General features: G+C 54.0%; 6 protein-coding genes across 6 annotated transcripts; 3 read left to right on the forward strand and 3 right to left on the reverse strand.

Moving 5' to 3' along the window:
• Window positions 1–2,021: 2,021 nt before the first annotated feature.
• Window positions 2,022–3,043, forward strand: COL26b_013635 (uncharacterized protein; the record flags this gene model as incomplete). Its single annotated transcript, XM_053186230.1, has 2 exons — window positions 2,022–2,068; window positions 2,128–3,043. 2 exons carry the CDS (start codon window positions 2,022–2,024, stop codon window positions 3,041–3,043), a joined length of 963 nt encoding a protein of 320 aa, XP_053029823.1.
• Window positions 3,044–5,329: 2,286 nt separating this feature from the next.
• Window positions 5,330–6,239, forward strand: COL26b_013636 (uncharacterized protein; the record flags this gene model as incomplete). Its single annotated transcript, XM_053186231.1, has 2 exons — window positions 5,330–5,468; window positions 5,524–6,239. The coding sequence occupies 2 exons, from the start codon at window positions 5,330–5,332 to the stop codon at window positions 6,237–6,239; spliced, it is 855 nt and encodes a 284-aa protein (XP_053029824.1).
• A 677-nt stretch (window positions 6,240–6,916) lies between these two features.
• On the reverse strand, window positions 6,917–8,736 carry COL26b_013637 (uncharacterized protein; the record flags this gene model as incomplete). Its single annotated transcript, XM_053186232.1, has 4 exons — window positions 6,917–7,248; window positions 7,306–7,923; window positions 7,989–8,211; window positions 8,332–8,736. 4 exons carry the CDS (start codon window positions 8,734–8,736, stop codon window positions 6,917–6,919), a joined length of 1,578 nt encoding a protein of 525 aa, XP_053029825.1.
• A 643-nt stretch (window positions 8,737–9,379) lies between these two features.
• Window positions 9,380–10,492, reverse strand: COL26b_013638 (uncharacterized protein; the record flags this gene model as incomplete). Its single annotated transcript, XM_053186233.1, has 1 exon — window positions 9,380–10,492. One exon carries the CDS (start codon window positions 10,490–10,492, stop codon window positions 9,380–9,382), a length of 1,113 nt encoding a protein of 370 aa, XP_053029826.1.
• A 733-nt stretch (window positions 10,493–11,225) lies between these two features.
• COL26b_013639 (uncharacterized protein) lies at window positions 11,226–11,835 on the reverse strand (the record flags this gene model as incomplete). Its single annotated transcript, XM_053186234.1, has 2 exons — window positions 11,226–11,626; window positions 11,694–11,835. 2 exons carry the CDS (start codon window positions 11,833–11,835, stop codon window positions 11,226–11,228), a joined length of 543 nt encoding a protein of 180 aa, XP_053029827.1.
• Window positions 11,836–13,420: 1,585 nt separating this feature from the next.
• Window positions 13,421–14,373, forward strand: COL26b_013640 (uncharacterized protein; the record flags this gene model as incomplete). The annotated part of the gene is made up of 2 exons (XM_053186235.1): window positions 13,421–14,306; window positions 14,360–14,373. The coding sequence occupies 2 exons, from the start codon at window positions 13,421–13,423 to the stop codon at window positions 14,371–14,373; spliced, it is 900 nt and encodes a 299-aa protein (XP_053029828.1).
• Between the last annotated feature and the right edge of the window lie 2,246 nt (window positions 14,374–16,619).

The following is a 16,619-nucleotide window of genomic DNA, read 5'->3' on the forward strand; positions in this document are numbered from 1 at the left end:
TCAAGCGCAGTCGGCTAGTTTCTCTGAATGGATCTGAGGGATCCAGCTTCTGAAGCTTCTTGTTGAAGTGACGAATCTTTGATTGGATACACCTGAGTTGGAATATGTGACTGTAGAATCCCGTCTCCGTTTCACCGGCAGGCATTTGGGAGGCATGTTGAAAGATCTGAAGTCTGTTAGGTTTGAGGTATATGCAATGAAAGGGAGATTATAGGTCACCTTTTCATCTAGAATCTCGAACATGAAGGGCTGGGGATATGTCCAAGCTGACGCCACGACCTCGTTCAAGATGTGGGAGCTCATAATAGTCATGTTACGGGTGTGCTCAAAGTCCACGCAAAGATTTCCAGCGTAAAGATCGACCTCATGTTTGTCATCCATCAGATTTGCACAATTCATCAGAACCAACATAACACTTCCAGAAACAGGGTCTGGCGATGGTCCATGAAATGCATACAGAAGCATCAACAAGGAAGCTTGGGTTCTGATCAGCGGTGACGAATGTCCTGTAACATTGCCCAGGTTCCTGTTCATAGCTTCGTCATGAAGTCTGGATGCATGTACAAGGTGCGGACAGTCTGCGCGGAAGGAGCTGCTCACTAGAGCACCGATGGCTAACACCATTTGAATGACAAAATGGTGACATGTCGCAGCCTCAGACAAACTGGATGAGTGAGTCGCATACGCGTCTCGCCAAGCTACTTCGTCAATGAACGTCCATTGAGGCTGCACATGCCGGAAGTAGATGTTTGTATAGTGGTCCAGCCAATCTTTTCCAATCATTGACAAGACAGTTTGGGGAGTGGTCATGGAGCTGCCGACAAGCGAGTTGCATGAGAACCGACGCGGCGGTCCATCATTCGGGATGTTGATCTCTGGACCCTCCATATCGACTCGACGTTGTTCTGATTGTAGAACCAGACGTGCACCTCGCGAGGTGTCAGAGATGTATCCACCACCATCAAATGGAGAAGCAGAATCATTAGCTCCGTCGGAGTCCTCCGCAGCTTCTTGGGTGCTAATACCGTGGGTCATCATGTCGGTAGGAGGCGGAGATCTTTGCGCTTCCGCCGCGTGCGCCTCCAGCTGGCGGAGGTATGCCACCGGAATTGTCGCAAATGAGCCGGACTTTCTTGCGCCATACGGGACGCACTCCGATCCGCTTCTTCTGCATTCGCCGCATGTGGGCACTGCGTGGTCGCAACGTTTCTTCCGGGTCCGGCAACGAATACAAGCGATCCTCCGTGGGTTCTTGCTTGCTGGATGCATTGTCGAATGTCAAGTCATGGTGTGTTGTTAGATTGCGAGCATGAATTGGACGTCCGACAGTGAGCCTGAGGAAGACCCGCGTGAGTGATCGGCTCTTCAGATATCGGCGTCTCAGTCCGAAATGCAGCAACGATAAGCTTAGTACTCTCTTGAGAGGAGATAGTGCGTATCAAAAGGACATGCAGGCGTATCAGACACCCTTGTAATGTCGTGCTGGAATCGCCAATCAATGCCCCAGTATTCGCTGGAGCTCCTAGTGGTTGGGAATAGACCGGGTCAACTGCCGGGGAACCGGCGGACATTGACCGCGTCAAGATAGGCTTTTGCGATGAGCGAACTCGTCACGAAACAACAGACACAGTTCTGACAACAGTAGCCTGTTATTAATTTTCAGTAGGATGTCACCGTGAATACGCCTATTTTTGGACACATCGCGTGATCGATATCTCCTCCATGCACCTCCCCCGCACTCTGAGCCCCCGCAGTTCCATGGCTGTTGATCCACGTTGCTAACGTCTGTTAGTGCCACTGGCCTCCGCCAAGATGGCGGGTGTGGCGGGCTAGGCTGAATGCTGTCGGACAAAAGTCCGACAACGTTGGAAGCGACCATCATTGGCGGCGACATGGGCTGCTATTTCATGACAAGAATACTAGCAGAATAGAAAGCTGTGTGCCAAAGTAATCGTTTTGGGCGATTGTAAAAGTCATAGTTACTCAAGCGTCAACATTGAGATATCAAAGTAATAATCACGATGACTTCTCCACAGGAGCCAAAGTCATACATCAATCTCCAGCTGGGGTAGGATAAGATAAGATAGTTGACCTATTCCAGTACTCAACGGCTAACACCATAAACAGCTGGCCTTCACCATCACTGTTCCCCAAGAAGCAATTAGCCGACGCTGCCCAAGCAATCCTTCTCAATGATGACATTGCGGCCAAGGCTCTAGTCTACGGTCCTGACCAGGGCCAAGACTCCCTCAGAGAAGCTCTCGCCAAATGGCTCAGTGATTTCTACCAACCTTCAATTGGCTCAATATCTCCGCAGCGCCTGTTTATCACCAACGGAGCTTCGGCAACGCTCTCCATGCTTCTAACAAGATTTACCGACCCGGAGTTTACTAGGTGTATCTGGATGATCGAGCCAACCTATTTTCTAGCATGTCCATCATTTCAAGAAGCTGGTTTCGAGGGCCGAATGCGGGGAGTCCCTGAGGATGACGAGGGCATTGACCTTGACTACCTTCGTAAGGGACTGTTGGAGATGGAAACCAGAGAACCACCCGACCCCGCTTTCGTTAGCACCGTGGTGTCTCCAAAGGTCTACCGACATGTCATTTACGTCGTCCCAACCTTCAGCAATCCCAGCGCAAAGGTCATGTCTCTCCGCCGCCGGAAGCAGCTGGTCGAGCTGGCCCGGCAGTTCGACGCCCTGATCATCGCGGACGACGTGTATGACTGGCTCCGCTGGCCCGCAGACCATGGAGCATCCGGTTCATCTGAGCTTCCCCCACCTCCCCCGAGACTCGTTGATGTGGACCGCGCCTTACCAGGCGGCAAACCCTGGGGCAACACGGCGAGCAATGGTTCCTTCTCCAAGATCGTCGCGCCAGGGGTGAGAGTCGGGTGGGTCGAGGGGTCTCCTGAGATGGCGAAGGAGTTGTGCAAACTCGGGTCCGTCAGATCGGGAGGTTGCCAGGGACATCTGTCGTCCATGTTCATGGGCCATCTTTTGAGCAGTGGGGCGTGGATGAGCATATCCGCGGGAAGCTGATTCCAACGTATCAGGAGCGGTACCATGCTATGATAAAAGCTATTTCGGAATATCTGTCTCCTGTGGGTATCACTGTTGCGCCAAGGCAATCTGAGGTTGACAATGATGAACCCGGCATAGTTGGAGGATTCTTTGTCTATCTCAACTTACCTCGTGGCTCCATCTCGGGCAAGCAGTTTGCAGAGTTCGCTCTAGAACGCCACAATGTGCGAGTAGCACATGGTGAAATGATGACTGTGGCAGGTGACCCGGGCAGTCTGGAGCGGGCAATGGCCAGCTTTGGAGTTGGATTTAGGTTATGCTGGGCGTGGCATGACGTGATTGGGATCCAGGATGGCATCATGAGGCTAGCCGCAGCATTCAAAGAGATGCAAGGGAATCCATAGAATAAGGTTGCATACAGTAGGACAAAGGGTTCCCTTCCCCAGACGAATATCATGCACCTATCCCCAGCTTCCGATTAATACTGACATTCAACTATTTCGTGCTTTCGTTCATAGAATGAGGGTTGACTAGTTTCTCAGTCAAATCGTATTTTCATTAGTCCCAAGATTAGTTGATCAAGCCCTCTAAGCCCGAAACACACACAATGAAAGACCATCTCTGCTCATCTCAGAAGCAAAGCCATGCTCCCGACTACTAATACTTCGACAAACAGCCACCAAATCATATCGCTCATAAACACGACGCCCTCACGATCGGACGGCTGCCACAGGTTGTCGGTCCAGCAGCAGGCTCTCGGACCGCTATCCGCTGGCTCTTCTGGCACTCGGTGTGGATCTTTCCAGATTTTATTCCGCACTGGATGGATCATTGTGGACTCGGAACTCCGACCCCCCTGTCCTGATGTCGATCGATTGCAACATAAGCCTCCCGCTGCCCCCTCTTTCTCTCGCGATGTGGGCGAGCAGCCCACCAAATCAATCTTATCAATCTAATCAATCAATCAATCTCAATCGATCCTTTCAAGCACGGCGGCCCGGTTTCTCGCGTGCCTCATCAGTAGCACTAGCATGGTGTTTGAGACACGCGCGTGGAGATCCATCACATTGAAAAATTTTCTGGCCCCATAAGATGGACCAAAAGCCTCATCGGCAGTTCGTTATTCGGAAGGTTCCTGCCTATCTAGGCTATCGACACCGAATAGCCCACCAGGAATGGTGTCACAATACTTTCGGTTGTCATGATACCGTACTGTTCGTTGTGTGATAAAGGCTCAGGTGTTCTTACTTTGAGGTTTGAGAGAAGGTTGTGTCTTGATGCCAACCATCTTAGCCAGTAACTGTGCAGAAAAGCGAGCATGTGATGCTCATTGCTCTCACGACCTCGTTCCTACATGATAGGTATATTCAGCAGACCAGCATGCGATGGGACGTAACCGTCCAAGGTAGGTATTCTCGCAGATGCAAATAGACATCGGGCCCCATTTGAGGCCGATCTAATGCCCAAGAGACACCCCAGAGCCAAGGTACGGCTTTCACCCTTGGCTTTAAAGCTTGGCATCGGGTAGTGGGGGAGTTGCGAGAATTCGCCGTATCCATACCGCTTCACAAGCTCACACTCCAAAATCACTGGTGGCTGATCGACATGCAGGCCGTGGCTTTCAGCTGTCCACATTCAAAATCACGAACCGGGCCGCTCTGGTGGGTCGCAACTACAACTACCGAGAGCCGCGACTGGGGGCTTGATATTTACAGTTGAACCCGAAGGAGGGTCGCGGACTCCTCCGAGCCCCAGTTAACTACGTAACAGACCAGGAGCACCTTTTGGTATTTTGATCTGATAACTTTGCAGCATCACTACCCAATCATTGGAGTTACCCTCTCGACCTAGGAGAGGAAAGTAGTACTGTGGACCGTGGTGTTCGTCCAGCATTGGCTACAGCCCCCCGGTCACAAGTGCCCAACTCTATCTCGGGAATCGAGGTTGCCTCCGACTCCAGAAGGGATCTCCTCAGTCTCATACGTGATTTCGTAAAAGTGCGGCATGGATCGGAAATTGCAGAGTTTGCTGCAGCGCAGAAACACAACTCCACTGATGTGGCTGCTCTCCGGTCTCGGGTCCGCTCCGAGAAGCATTCAGAGATCTGCGCTGAAGATAAATAGACTCCATAAAACATGAAGAATCACAGGCTTCACTGCATGAACAAAACTCTTCCCAACGTCACTTAAAATCATCATTGCTGTGTTGCCTTTGCTTCATTGACCCTTCTACTGCTTCTAGCCCGTATACTACATACACTTGATACCCAACCCCCAGAAGCATCTAGAGATACACGCCGGCATCATGGGCTTAACAGCAGGGGGTGCCTCGAGGCCGATCACCGACGTCTTCACAAACGATACAGACATCGACCGCCGCAAACTCACCCGCGTAGTGCCTATGAAGGTACTCTGCCTAGGTCTCGGACGCACAGGAACAGCATGTACGCAGCCCGTCCCCTCTAACCCCCCAACAAGCCTTTCTAACCCCAAACACAGCCCTCCGCGCAGCCCTCAAACAGCTGGGCTACGTCGACACCTACCACATGCTCAACGCGAGCGCCGAGAACCCGCCCGACTGCCTCCTCTGGAGCGAAGCCCTCGCCGCCAAGTTCGACGGCGTCGGCTCCTTCGGCAAGGACAAGTGGGACGCGCTCCTCGGGCACTGCCAGGCCGTCTGCGACTGGCCGGCCGCCTCCTTCGCGGAGGAGCTCATCGCCGCGTACCCGGACGCTAAGGTGCTTCTCACTACGCGCGACGTCGACCGCTGGCACCAGTCCGCCCTCGGCACCGTCAACTACCGCGCCAACGACCCCTTCCTGTGGGCGCTGTCGTACGTCGACTGGGCGTCCTCAATGTACTACCCGATGCTGCACAAGTACTGGAGCACTATCTTTAAGGGCGACTTCGAGAAGCACGGCAAGCAGGTATTCCTCGAGCACAACGAGCACATCCGTAGTATTGTGCCCGAGGAGAACCTGCTCGAGTTCAGGATGAGCGACGGGTGGGAGCCGCTGTGCAAGTTTCTGGGGTGTCCCGTGCCGGACACGCCGTTCCCGTACGTGAACGAGGGGGACTCGTTTATCGGGCGCACGAGGAGGCGCAACTTCATGCAGCTGTGCAATGTGCTCTTTAGGTGGATGACGTGGGGTATGGCTGGATGGGGCATGTTTTCTGTTGCGCAGACGTGGAATGTTCATAAGTACTTGATGTAGATGTTTCGTGAAATTTTCAGCGTTTGGATTTGGATTATGTTCTTGGAGACCTATTTTATTCTATCTAATGGTGATCAGCGCTGCCGCAAGGGTAATTGAGTTTGTCTTGAACCCGAAACTTGCTGTTGATGAGATTCTTTTTCGAAGCGTTGATTGATTGACATACTTGTGAGTGTAACAAGTCAATCGCTATACAAAACTTCCCTCGTTCCCGTCGTCCCTGTCGTCGCTATCGTCCCTATTGTCCTTGTTGTTGTCGACGCTTACTACTCGCCCGGATAGCATGGCTCATAGCTGACTACTTAATCCGGCAATTTTGAGGTTATCTAGAACTTCACGCATGCCCTCATAGCCCCCCTCAAAGGACCCATGTAGAGCCTTCAGAGTCCTCTCGTCCCTAGGGGACAGTGGGACCTCGAGAGGACCTCGCGTATGCTGTGCCCGTATATCTAGGCCGCGTAGATAAATAGGGCCGTGACCGATCTACGCTCTCCTATTAAGTCATTATACATATAATAGCACCGAAGCATCAAATTATTCAATTCAATTAAGGGGTGGTGAGTTGACCGCTAAGGTGGTGGTAATGGTGTCCCTTGCTTGAGCAGGTTGAACAGCTTGTCAAGGAACTTGCCCTTGCGGGAGGATCGATGGTGATAAGCTCAACCCAACGTCCCCCTTCACCACACGTATCGGAAGTGAATATTCTCTCTGTCAGTCAAGTCCTGGAAGTCTGTATCGAGATGAACCCTCCGCCCGGCATCCTGATCCAGCTTCTCCCATCGTCTATTCTCGTTCCAGCAGTACAACATGTATAGTATCATGGTGAAGATGCTTAATGCGTACGAGACCAGCATGGCGCCCATGCCAAGCGGATACAGCGGCGCCTGCGAGGACTTGAAGAACTGCGGACCGATGATGTTGCTGATGCAGTACGAAGCAAAGACGATCGCGTTCGTCGTAACTTTCTTCGTGTGTCCGGAGGTGTTGGCGCTGTTGATGCCGAGAGCAACTATCAACAATGGTCAGCTGCGATCCTCCACGAGAAAGGACGGAATTGTATACACACCGATGTATGGCCCGAGGTAGAAATACGACCAATACAAAGCCCACAACCTGCCCGTGTAACTATCCAGCGGCAGGGTATACAACAACACCGTCGCAACCATGCCGACCACAAGGCCCCCAATCACAAACGCCCCCCTCAACTGGCACCCCTTGAACCTCCTCACGCACACGTACACCCCAAAGTTGCACACATAGCTGCTCAGCGTCTGCACCACGCCCGTCGGCATCATAAGCAGCGTGCTCCGCTGCGGCGAGTACCCCAACCCGTTGACGATCAGCGGCGCGAAGTTGGTCAGCCCGCCGTTCGGGATGCTCACCCAGATATTAAACAGAAACATCAGCCAGGTCTTGGGGTCGCGCAGCGTCTCGCGCAGCTGCGGCAGAGAGAAGGTCTTGTTCTCGATGCCGAGCTGGTCCGCGCGCAGGCGCTCGATGGCGACGAAGCGCTCGCGCGGCGTGATGAACTTGGCGCGGACTGGGTTGTCGGGGAGGAAGACGCCGACGAGCGCGCCGTAGAGGATGGAGATGGCGCCGGTGATGTAGAAGAAGGAGGGCCAGGCGTGGGTGGGGAGAAAGCCGACGGCCCAGCCGAGGGTGCCGGTTATGATTGTGGCCAGACCTGGGCGGTGTCTAGTGTGAGTGTGTGAAAATAGAGATGTGTTTCGTTTCTGAGGCGGGACCTACCGGTGTAGAAGAGGCCGGCTCGGATGGGTTGCTCCTCACGGGTGTACCACATCGTCATGATGATGAAGTTCCCTGGAGCGACCGGAGCCTCAAGGGCGCCTAGAAGAACACGGGTGATGACCATTGGGATAAAGCTTCGACAAAACCCGGCGCCAATGAGCACGAAGCCCCATATGATCATAACCGCGCACATGGACTTCGCAATCGGGAGTCGTTGGAGGATCTGCGAGGATGGGAAACACCAAAGCAGATACCCAAACTGCACCACGGCACGCATCAAGTCAGCATCAATCCCTCTCTAAACTCTCAACTCTCAACATGACCAAGGAAAAAGGATGCTCACGTAGAACGCCGACCCAACCCACGCATACTGATCCCCTTTCAACCCCAAGTCCTCCCTCATCCCATACAGCGCCCCCGTCGACGGCGTAATCTTGTCCATGGCAGGCAGCGTGATATTAAGCCACAGGAAAGGAATAAGCCGAAAGTCGAGCTTCCAGCGAAGCTTGACCTCTTCCTGGCGATCATAGTCGGGCTCGTTGGCGAACTGGTCCGCCAGGTGGGCGGCAATGTCTCTGCCCCCGCTGTTGTGGGAGCGGTGCCGGATCGTCTTGGAGTCTCCCTGGGAGACGTCCGTCGCGTCGTGTGTCGTGTCTTTCTCGGCCATCTTGCCGTCTGTGGGTGGCATCTTGCTGCCAAAGTCTACCGCGGAGTGGACTTGAAAGGTGATCCAGATTTCGCACGACATCGACGGTGGTTTAATACAGCCACCAAGAAGCTGCTTCACAGCCAATTGGCTTCCTGACGCTCTATCTCGGCGGTTGATGGACCTTATCTTCAGATGCAGGGGATGGTATCAAGAGGAACATCCCATCGGGCCATTTTGTCCCCGATGGTCGTCGGACCGCCAGCGGGGGCCTACGGAGCGGGCACGACAACTTATCATACCGTTTACCCCGGATTTTCTTGAGTGTGTTGGGGATGGCAGGGGTGATACTCATGCAGGCGACTACGTCACTGTCTAGTCGGTTGATAGGGTGTCGGACAAAAGTCCGACATTCGGGTCATCCGCCGCGGCTACGGACCGCGCCCTATCTTTGAACACAACACTGTGTTGATCTTCACTGAACTGACGAAAACAGAAGCGACAATGACGATAGCACGCGAGCACCAAGCATGTCAGCTCCGTAGGGCGATATCAAAGTATAGTCTCATTGTAACTCCTAACTAAGCAACTCAAGGTGAGCAAAGTAATGACACACCCAACCACTATCGATGATGTCTCCACAGTTTCAATCCACCTAACAAGTGTGCGCTCAGAGTACACATAAACACACAAGACCGCAACATAACATGAATGCTCTCAATCCCTCCCATAGGTACAAACGCAATTACCAGCAAAGAACATCGTGTGTGCATTGGCTCTCGACGATAACCTCGGAGTAGATAGGATGGAGAGCCTGGAAAGCAGATGCGATAGCTGAGTTGTAAGCATCGTTGAACTTGGTATTGTTGCACTCGTTGCAGTGGATTCCGAGACTGCGCTCTGGCCACATCATCTCGTAACCCATATATCCCTTAACCTCGCCACTGATGGTGTCGGTGACGGTGAGGTTGAAAGTTGTAGGGAGGACGACGGTGTCATCAGAAGTGTCGTTGGCAAAAGGGGCTGCTCCGTGGTTGTGGAAGAAGAGACCATCGGAGGCAGGAAGAGAGCCAAGGTTCTTAAAGACGTTGAAGAGGACCGGCAGGATGTTGAGAGGAGTGCCATAAGAGCCTTTGCATCGAGTTATGACCGACGAGTTCATGCGATTGGCGAAGGGGTTCGGGCTGCAGATTCCCTCCGTGGTGAAGATGATGCTGCTGAGGAAGTGATTGATGGTACCATACCAGACAGCAGGACGGGGGCTAACGTCGACCTTGACGCCCAAGATGCCGCCGAAGGACACATTGGCAGGAGGGGCAGGAGGTACGGTGAACACAGTGCCGTTGTCGGGAGTGGTGCCCACAGACCAAGGCGTCGGGCCATCCTCACGGTGGTTGCAGACGAAGGCAGACTGGCAACTTGTGGAGCCGGTTGCACTGGCTCCGACAGGTCGCCCACGGTAGGTGTAGCACCAGAGAGTGGTGCTACCATCCCTGGTGCTCATGGCTTTGCCGGCACGGAGAGGTTCGGGTGTGCCGTCCTCGATCCAGGCAGACCATGTCTCGCCGTTGGAAAAGGTGGCAGATGCACCTTTGAAGTTCCAGGGGTACTCGCCATCGCCGTAAGGCATCTCGACCATCATGTCTGGGGAGAAGAATCCAGTCTCGTCGGAAGAAGGCCAGATGGGGCCCTTGTACCAGTTCATCTGGCGGGAGGTGGACCAAGATTCGTTGAGTGGGTTGGTACCAATGCCGCAGTCAGCCAGGACGAGATTCTGATTGGGGTTGGTCATGGCGAAGGATGGTTGGATGATGGAGGACATGGCCGACGCAGCGTGCAGGGTGTTGATGAGAGCCATTTCGAACGAGTTCAACAGGAGCTGAGGGTAAAACGAGAGTGTTGGGAGTCCAAAAGGTCCAAAATTGAGGTGATAGGTGACGTGGTTCAAGAACGAGAGGTTGAAGGATTGACGTTGTCGAGGTTGAAAGAAGATGGAGGTCAGAGGAAATGGGGAGAAGAGGACTCAAGAAAACCAGAGGCAAAACAGACGTCGGATACCAGTCCTTCCCGTTCGAGTTCGCCGCTTCCCTTCCGAGTCGAGGCTGTGTTTCATACCAAATCACGCCCCCTTGGCGCGAGTTCCGAATCCGAAGAGGAAGCCATGTGGTTGAAGGTAGAGAAGGAAGCGACGTCAATAGCCACGTCAATCTTGTATGTACAACCCACAGACGGAAGCCACTCCGGCAAGCCTTTCCCCGGAGGGCTTGCTGTATGACGGCGCGGAAGGAACACGGCAACGTCCCGACGTTTTGTTGCACCCGCCTGGCAGGCGCATGATCGAGATGGGCGGCGGCGAAGGGCAGGTGTCACCATGCCATTCAAGATGTGCCGGATGGAGGATCTGAGAAATGAACAACCATTCGGTTTTGACTGATCTTTAGTACACAGGAATTGTAGAACTGCAGGCACAGAAATACTAGTCTATTTCTAATGAGTAGCACCATTCTATAGCTATGTGATATTAGAACTACGGTCGTGGGTGAAATATGGCTCGAGTTGTGGTGGAATTCCATATCAGCCAGCCCAGATCGCTAGAAAGCGCGGGCAAGCGCGTAAGCTACGAACGTCCAGTAGATTGTGTATTCATCCGCCGGTTTCAACATCATGGGAACATAGTTCTCAACCCATTCTGTATGCAGAGGCTCCGGGAACTGATTCATTCGCTTGACTTTGCAGTATTCCCAGTATTCTGGGTACCATCCCGCTTGTTCCCAGTCGATAATGGCTGCAACTCTCGGGAGTGGCCCTGGTGTCAGCATGATATTTGACGAGAGAAGATCGGCATGCGTGAACACAATCTCCTTTTTGTTGTCGATCTCAATGCCGCACGTGGTGTGGAATTTCTCAACAGCATCTGGGCCTTCGAATGGCCCTGAGTTTTCGGGATAACCCCGAAGTATGATGTCGTTCAAGGGCTGCTTCAAGTGGCTCCCTGTGTAGATGAATGTCAGGTCAGACTTGGTTCGTTGTTCTTTTTGCAAGAAAGAAATAGAACTCACCGATGTACCTTTCACTCTCATCTTGCTTCCAAGCTCTCCATGCATCCACCATGACCCTCAGCTCCTTACAGACATCCAGCCGTTCGTCTTCAGCCATCTCACTCCACCTTTCCTCCAGAGTATCTCCTTCGACCAAGGACATGTACATGAATCTCTGTCCTCCATCGTTTACCCAACCAAATACCTCAAGGACCGGCACTTAGCCTTGGAGCTTCTCACGAACCATGATTTGAGTCGAGGCCACGACAATGGTCACTAAGCGACCATATTTGATGAAAAGACCCAGATCACGAATGATGACGGGTGATGGACTGTCGAACTCATCTGCGCAGGGATCGCCCGTTGCAGTATTGATGGCTCTGACTTCGGCTGGGCTGGGAAGCGTAGCCCCAGGATGCTCTTTGAAGAAGCTTGATTCCGTGTAGATTGTCATAGTAAGTGCAATAGGCGAATCGCTAGAAGCCGTTGCCTGCCGCGAAGGGTCTGTGTTCTCGGTTGCCATTGTGGTTGTGGATGAATCTCAACTGATTGCTCTCATGCCGTCGAATTTTTAGATGCTTGTCGGACGTCGTCTTGCTTGGACTGTTGGTTGGTTCTAGCCGCCGTTGTCTCTGATGGCGGGGCAGTGCACGCGGACGCCTGATCGTCGCATGCAACCCGGTTCGCCTGATGCTGATAAAACCAACATGTTTTCCACCTGCAAAGCACTTCTTTTCAGTGTACGTCAGGCACTGAAGTTTGCAAGTCACTTCCACACGTGGCCGGCTGGGTTGGTCCTCGCAAGCAACGGCGACGTGGTTGATGCTATTTCCGTATGAACTCGACAGGGACAAGCCTTGGGGATCATGAGCTTATTCAGGGCGCAGAGTTCAGCGTCACCTGCATCCAGTTGCCAAAGGTAAGACCAACGCATCTTACAACATCAAGTAGTGAGTTTTGTTTTCATCAAAGTTTGGCCATGTCATGAAAAAGGAGTCGGGCCGCCATCTGAAGAAATTCACAGTGTTCCGCCGTGATGCAGAAAGAAAGTGGACCTCAAGCTCAGCTCTACCTAAGGTAGCAGCAAAGGCGGGGCAGATTGCCGGGAACACTGCAAATCAGCGCTTCTCCAGGGCACAGACGTCGGTGAAGCAGCCGGCGGTGCCCCCAAGACCCCTAAAAATAAGAACCAGCCCGCATGGGGGAGTGGGGCGTTGCTTGTTCACAGCGCACCACTGTGACCACGCCCGGATCTGAAAGGCTTCCTTCCTCAAGAAACGGGACCAACGAAAGACAGCTTGACGCACCTCAGCCGCACTCGGCCTCAATCGAGACTAGCTGACACCACCAATTCCTTCACTCCTGTGACTATCGGTTGAAACCATGTCGCCAAAAACGCCCTGCGCCACGTTGACTCCGTCGCCCTCCTCCTCGTTGTCGCGACGCGGGCGGCAGCGCTGTCAATCCTCGACCTCCTCTCGCGACGACGCGACCATGTCTTCTCGAGAGTGCGACTGACGACTGGCATCTTGACGCAGCCAGCGGGCAGATCTCTCTATCCGGATTCAAATTCTGCGGTGCGACGATACGAGCTGCGCAGGAGCTCCAGATCACCAGTCAACCAGCGAGCCCGGGAGCTCGACCTCGCACAATCAGCACCTCGACGACAATACCCCCCAACTCCGTTCTCGACGAAAGGTTCATGCCAACAGCGCGCCCAATACTTCAGCAGACAACATTCAGCAGCCATGGCGGCTCTTCCTCCTAATTGGGAATGGGATTATGATGGCACCCGCTGGTTCTATCGCTACAAGCCAAATGGCCATGTCCAATTCCACTTCCCCAAGGAGGGCGACGAGTTTCCCGACTTTTTCGACGCCATGACGCCGATTCCCGACCTCTCGCCCGAAGAGAAGCTCGAGAGTCAGCAGCAGATGAAGAGACGGATCGGCGGGGACCCTGACCCGAAGTCCCAAATGCGTGCGACTGGAGGACCCCTAGCCGACTTTGGGATGAGCAGGAGCGGTTTCGGAGGGCCGCTTGACGACGACGATGGGGCGGGATTCTTTTACCAACCTGAGAACTTGATGTATCTCGGGCCTGGCGCATATACTGATATCAGCCCTCTGGCCGACGAGGATGAGCGGGACGAGATCCCGAGGGATAGGCGGAAAAGCAGGGACAGCGCGAACCCCAAGAAGGAGAGGACGACTCTGGAACTGGCTGGAAGCGACAAAACGGGAGTGTCGCCTCTGCAAAGCGAGACAAATACACCTTCCGTAAAGAACAGCGTCCCCGTCCGAGAGTCTGCTGCCGTGCCGGAGTTGGTGGCAGAGGAGGCTGTGCTGATCATCAACACCCAAGAACTTCCCGGGCCAAGTCAACCAGCGATCCCGTCTCCTGGAGTACCGCTGCTGGACTCCGTTGAGAAGCCCCATCCGACAGCCGACCCGGCCGTCCAGTCACCACCTTGGGATCCTGTCGGATTCGTGGCAGAGATGGCGACAGAACATACCGCGCCTGCGCACATTGAGACGCATCCTGACCCAGTCGAGATGGGCGATAACGCTGTCCTGGCACCGATAGAGACGCGGATCGTGGACCCTGGCATTGCTGAGCTTCCCGAGCGGACAAGTCCATCAGATGCTAAACCACCTGTCCCATCCACTCACGACCTTTTACATCAGACGAGCATGAGTGATCATGCCCTTTACGGAGCTACCTTTGGTACAGGTTCAAGACCTCAAAACTCTTCACCAACGAATTCCGGGAAGGCGAGGACCAGTACGCGGCCTCTCGCTGTGCCCCCAAAACTTCCTCTCGATGACTCCCTACCGGAGGTCGTCCCACACCAGACCCAAAGCTCTGGGTCCACGCCGACTACCCAACCATTCAGTATCCAACGGAAACCTTCAAAGACGGGAGCCCAACAGGGAACTTTTAAGCCATACGTCCCTGGATCTACGCCGAACCCCATTCCTGACAAGTCGCAACCCAAAGAACCTGACTTTGTGCGCCGCGACCACCGAAATTCTTTGGCACGAGAGGCATCATTGATGTTGGGCCCCCGCCAGAGCTACGAGACATCAAACATGCCTTCGATCTTGCAGCCTCCGCAGATTCCCCCAAAGCAACCGTTGGAATCCACCCAAGCGCTCATCCAACACCCCGTGAATCCTGCGAGGCCCGATGCAACGCGAACGCAAACCGAACCGTCTGGGGTTATCACCGGTGTGATGCATTCTTCGGGGCCCTCCAAGGGTCCCTTGCAATATGTACCATCCGTGCTAAAGCCTGCGAGAGGTCGGCCGCAGGAGCCAGCGACAACTCTACCTCCACCACCTAGCACAAAACAAGTACTTTCGGGATCTACCCAATTCGCAGCCTTCCGTCCCGGAGTCCACGCCGCAACGCCGGCGCCGGGGCAAATCCCCCACTCCCTCGCTCCGACCCACGCTCCGCAGTCTCTCTCGGGTGCTCGGCCCTGTGTTCAGCGTGTCGAGACCGCGCCCGCAGATCATCATACGGCTGGAGACCATGCCCCTACGACCCAATTTGGTACTCGAACTTCTACAGTGCCAACTTTGCCTGCGTTTTTGCAGCGGCCTACGGGTCAAGCCGACTCTGCTCAACCAGCGAGCCGACCACAACAACACGCTTCATCGTTTAGTGCACGAGCAAGATCCAGGTCTGATCTTCCCCAACCTCTTCACAATGCTCACAGTACACCTGCATCTATGATCGGCCAAGTTCAACCTCCAACAAGACCTGGCTCGGCGGCAATTCCTAGGGCTGAATCTCCGCCTAAGACTAGCATTGTTACTCGCCCACAATCGGCTATGGACTTTATGCAGGGCCGGCCTGATCCTAGGATAGACAGAGTGATCAACCAGACGACACCTACTCCGCCTCCAGATAGACCAAGACAGACCTCATATGCGTCCAGCGAGGTGTCGTCATTAGGGCCCCCATCGGGAAGTCAATCGTCAGGGTTACCATTCCAGACACCCTCGCCTTTAGAAAGTAACGGAAGACGCCCATCTTCAGGTTTCTTTAGAAGCGCGGATGCGAACGCAAGCCCCATGGAATCTGCCACAACCCCCGTTCCTCAAAGACAAAACCCGTTTGAGATACAAACTGCTCCTCTTCGATCTCCGGCGTCGAGGCCGGCATCTTTCTCCGGCCCCTCTCCTACCTCGACGCAGCCCACAACGCCTGGATCCGCAGGCTTTGACATCACAGCGGGTCCTCCTGAAGTTTACGGCATAGCTTCGTCAAAGCCTTCACCTGGTGTCTCGCAGCATGCGTCAGGCATGCCAGGTGGTCGCGCAGCCCACAATGTTATTGAGCCTATTCAGTCGCCTACAGACCGTCAACACTCTGTGCCTGCCGAGAAATTTGCTGTGATGGAATCACAGCCTTTACCTGTGCAATCGACGTCAAATGGGTCTTCTAAGTATGTACCTCAACAGCAACAACCGTATCAGCAAGGCCAAGAGATCCCACAGCCTCACTCAGCACAGCCAGTTCCATCCACTTCAAGTGTCGGCAATCAGCCAGGAACCCATCCGCCGTATCCACTCGAAGAGGGCCAGACCATACCGAGACTTGGTGACCGTCCACAGCGTCCAACCGTCACGCCACCAACACAGCAGTTCCTTGGCCCTACTAGTCCTCGAACACCTGGCCATATTCTTCACCCAATCCAAGAGCACCATGACTCTGGCGCGACCAACCAAAATGTCTCGGGCACCGCTGCGTTCCAGAACACAGATTCTGCCCATCGAGCGTCCCCTGCAAGTGTCCGTCAACTGTCAACAGGATCATCCCAGTATCCGTCATCAGCCGAGTCACCCGGCGGGCAGGGCAACATGTTCGGCCGAGGAAATGTCACGAGCATGCCTCAAGTGATGTCACCAGCGGTCGCGACCATGGGTCAGACGTACT

The sequence above is a fragment of the Colletotrichum chrysophilum genome, assembly GCF_026319265.1.
Source record: "Colletotrichum chrysophilum strain AFK26 chromosome Unknown scaffold_243, whole genome shotgun sequence".
In the NCBI taxonomy this organism is placed as follows: Eukaryota; Fungi; Ascomycota; class Sordariomycetes; order Glomerellales; family Glomerellaceae; genus Colletotrichum; species Colletotrichum chrysophilum.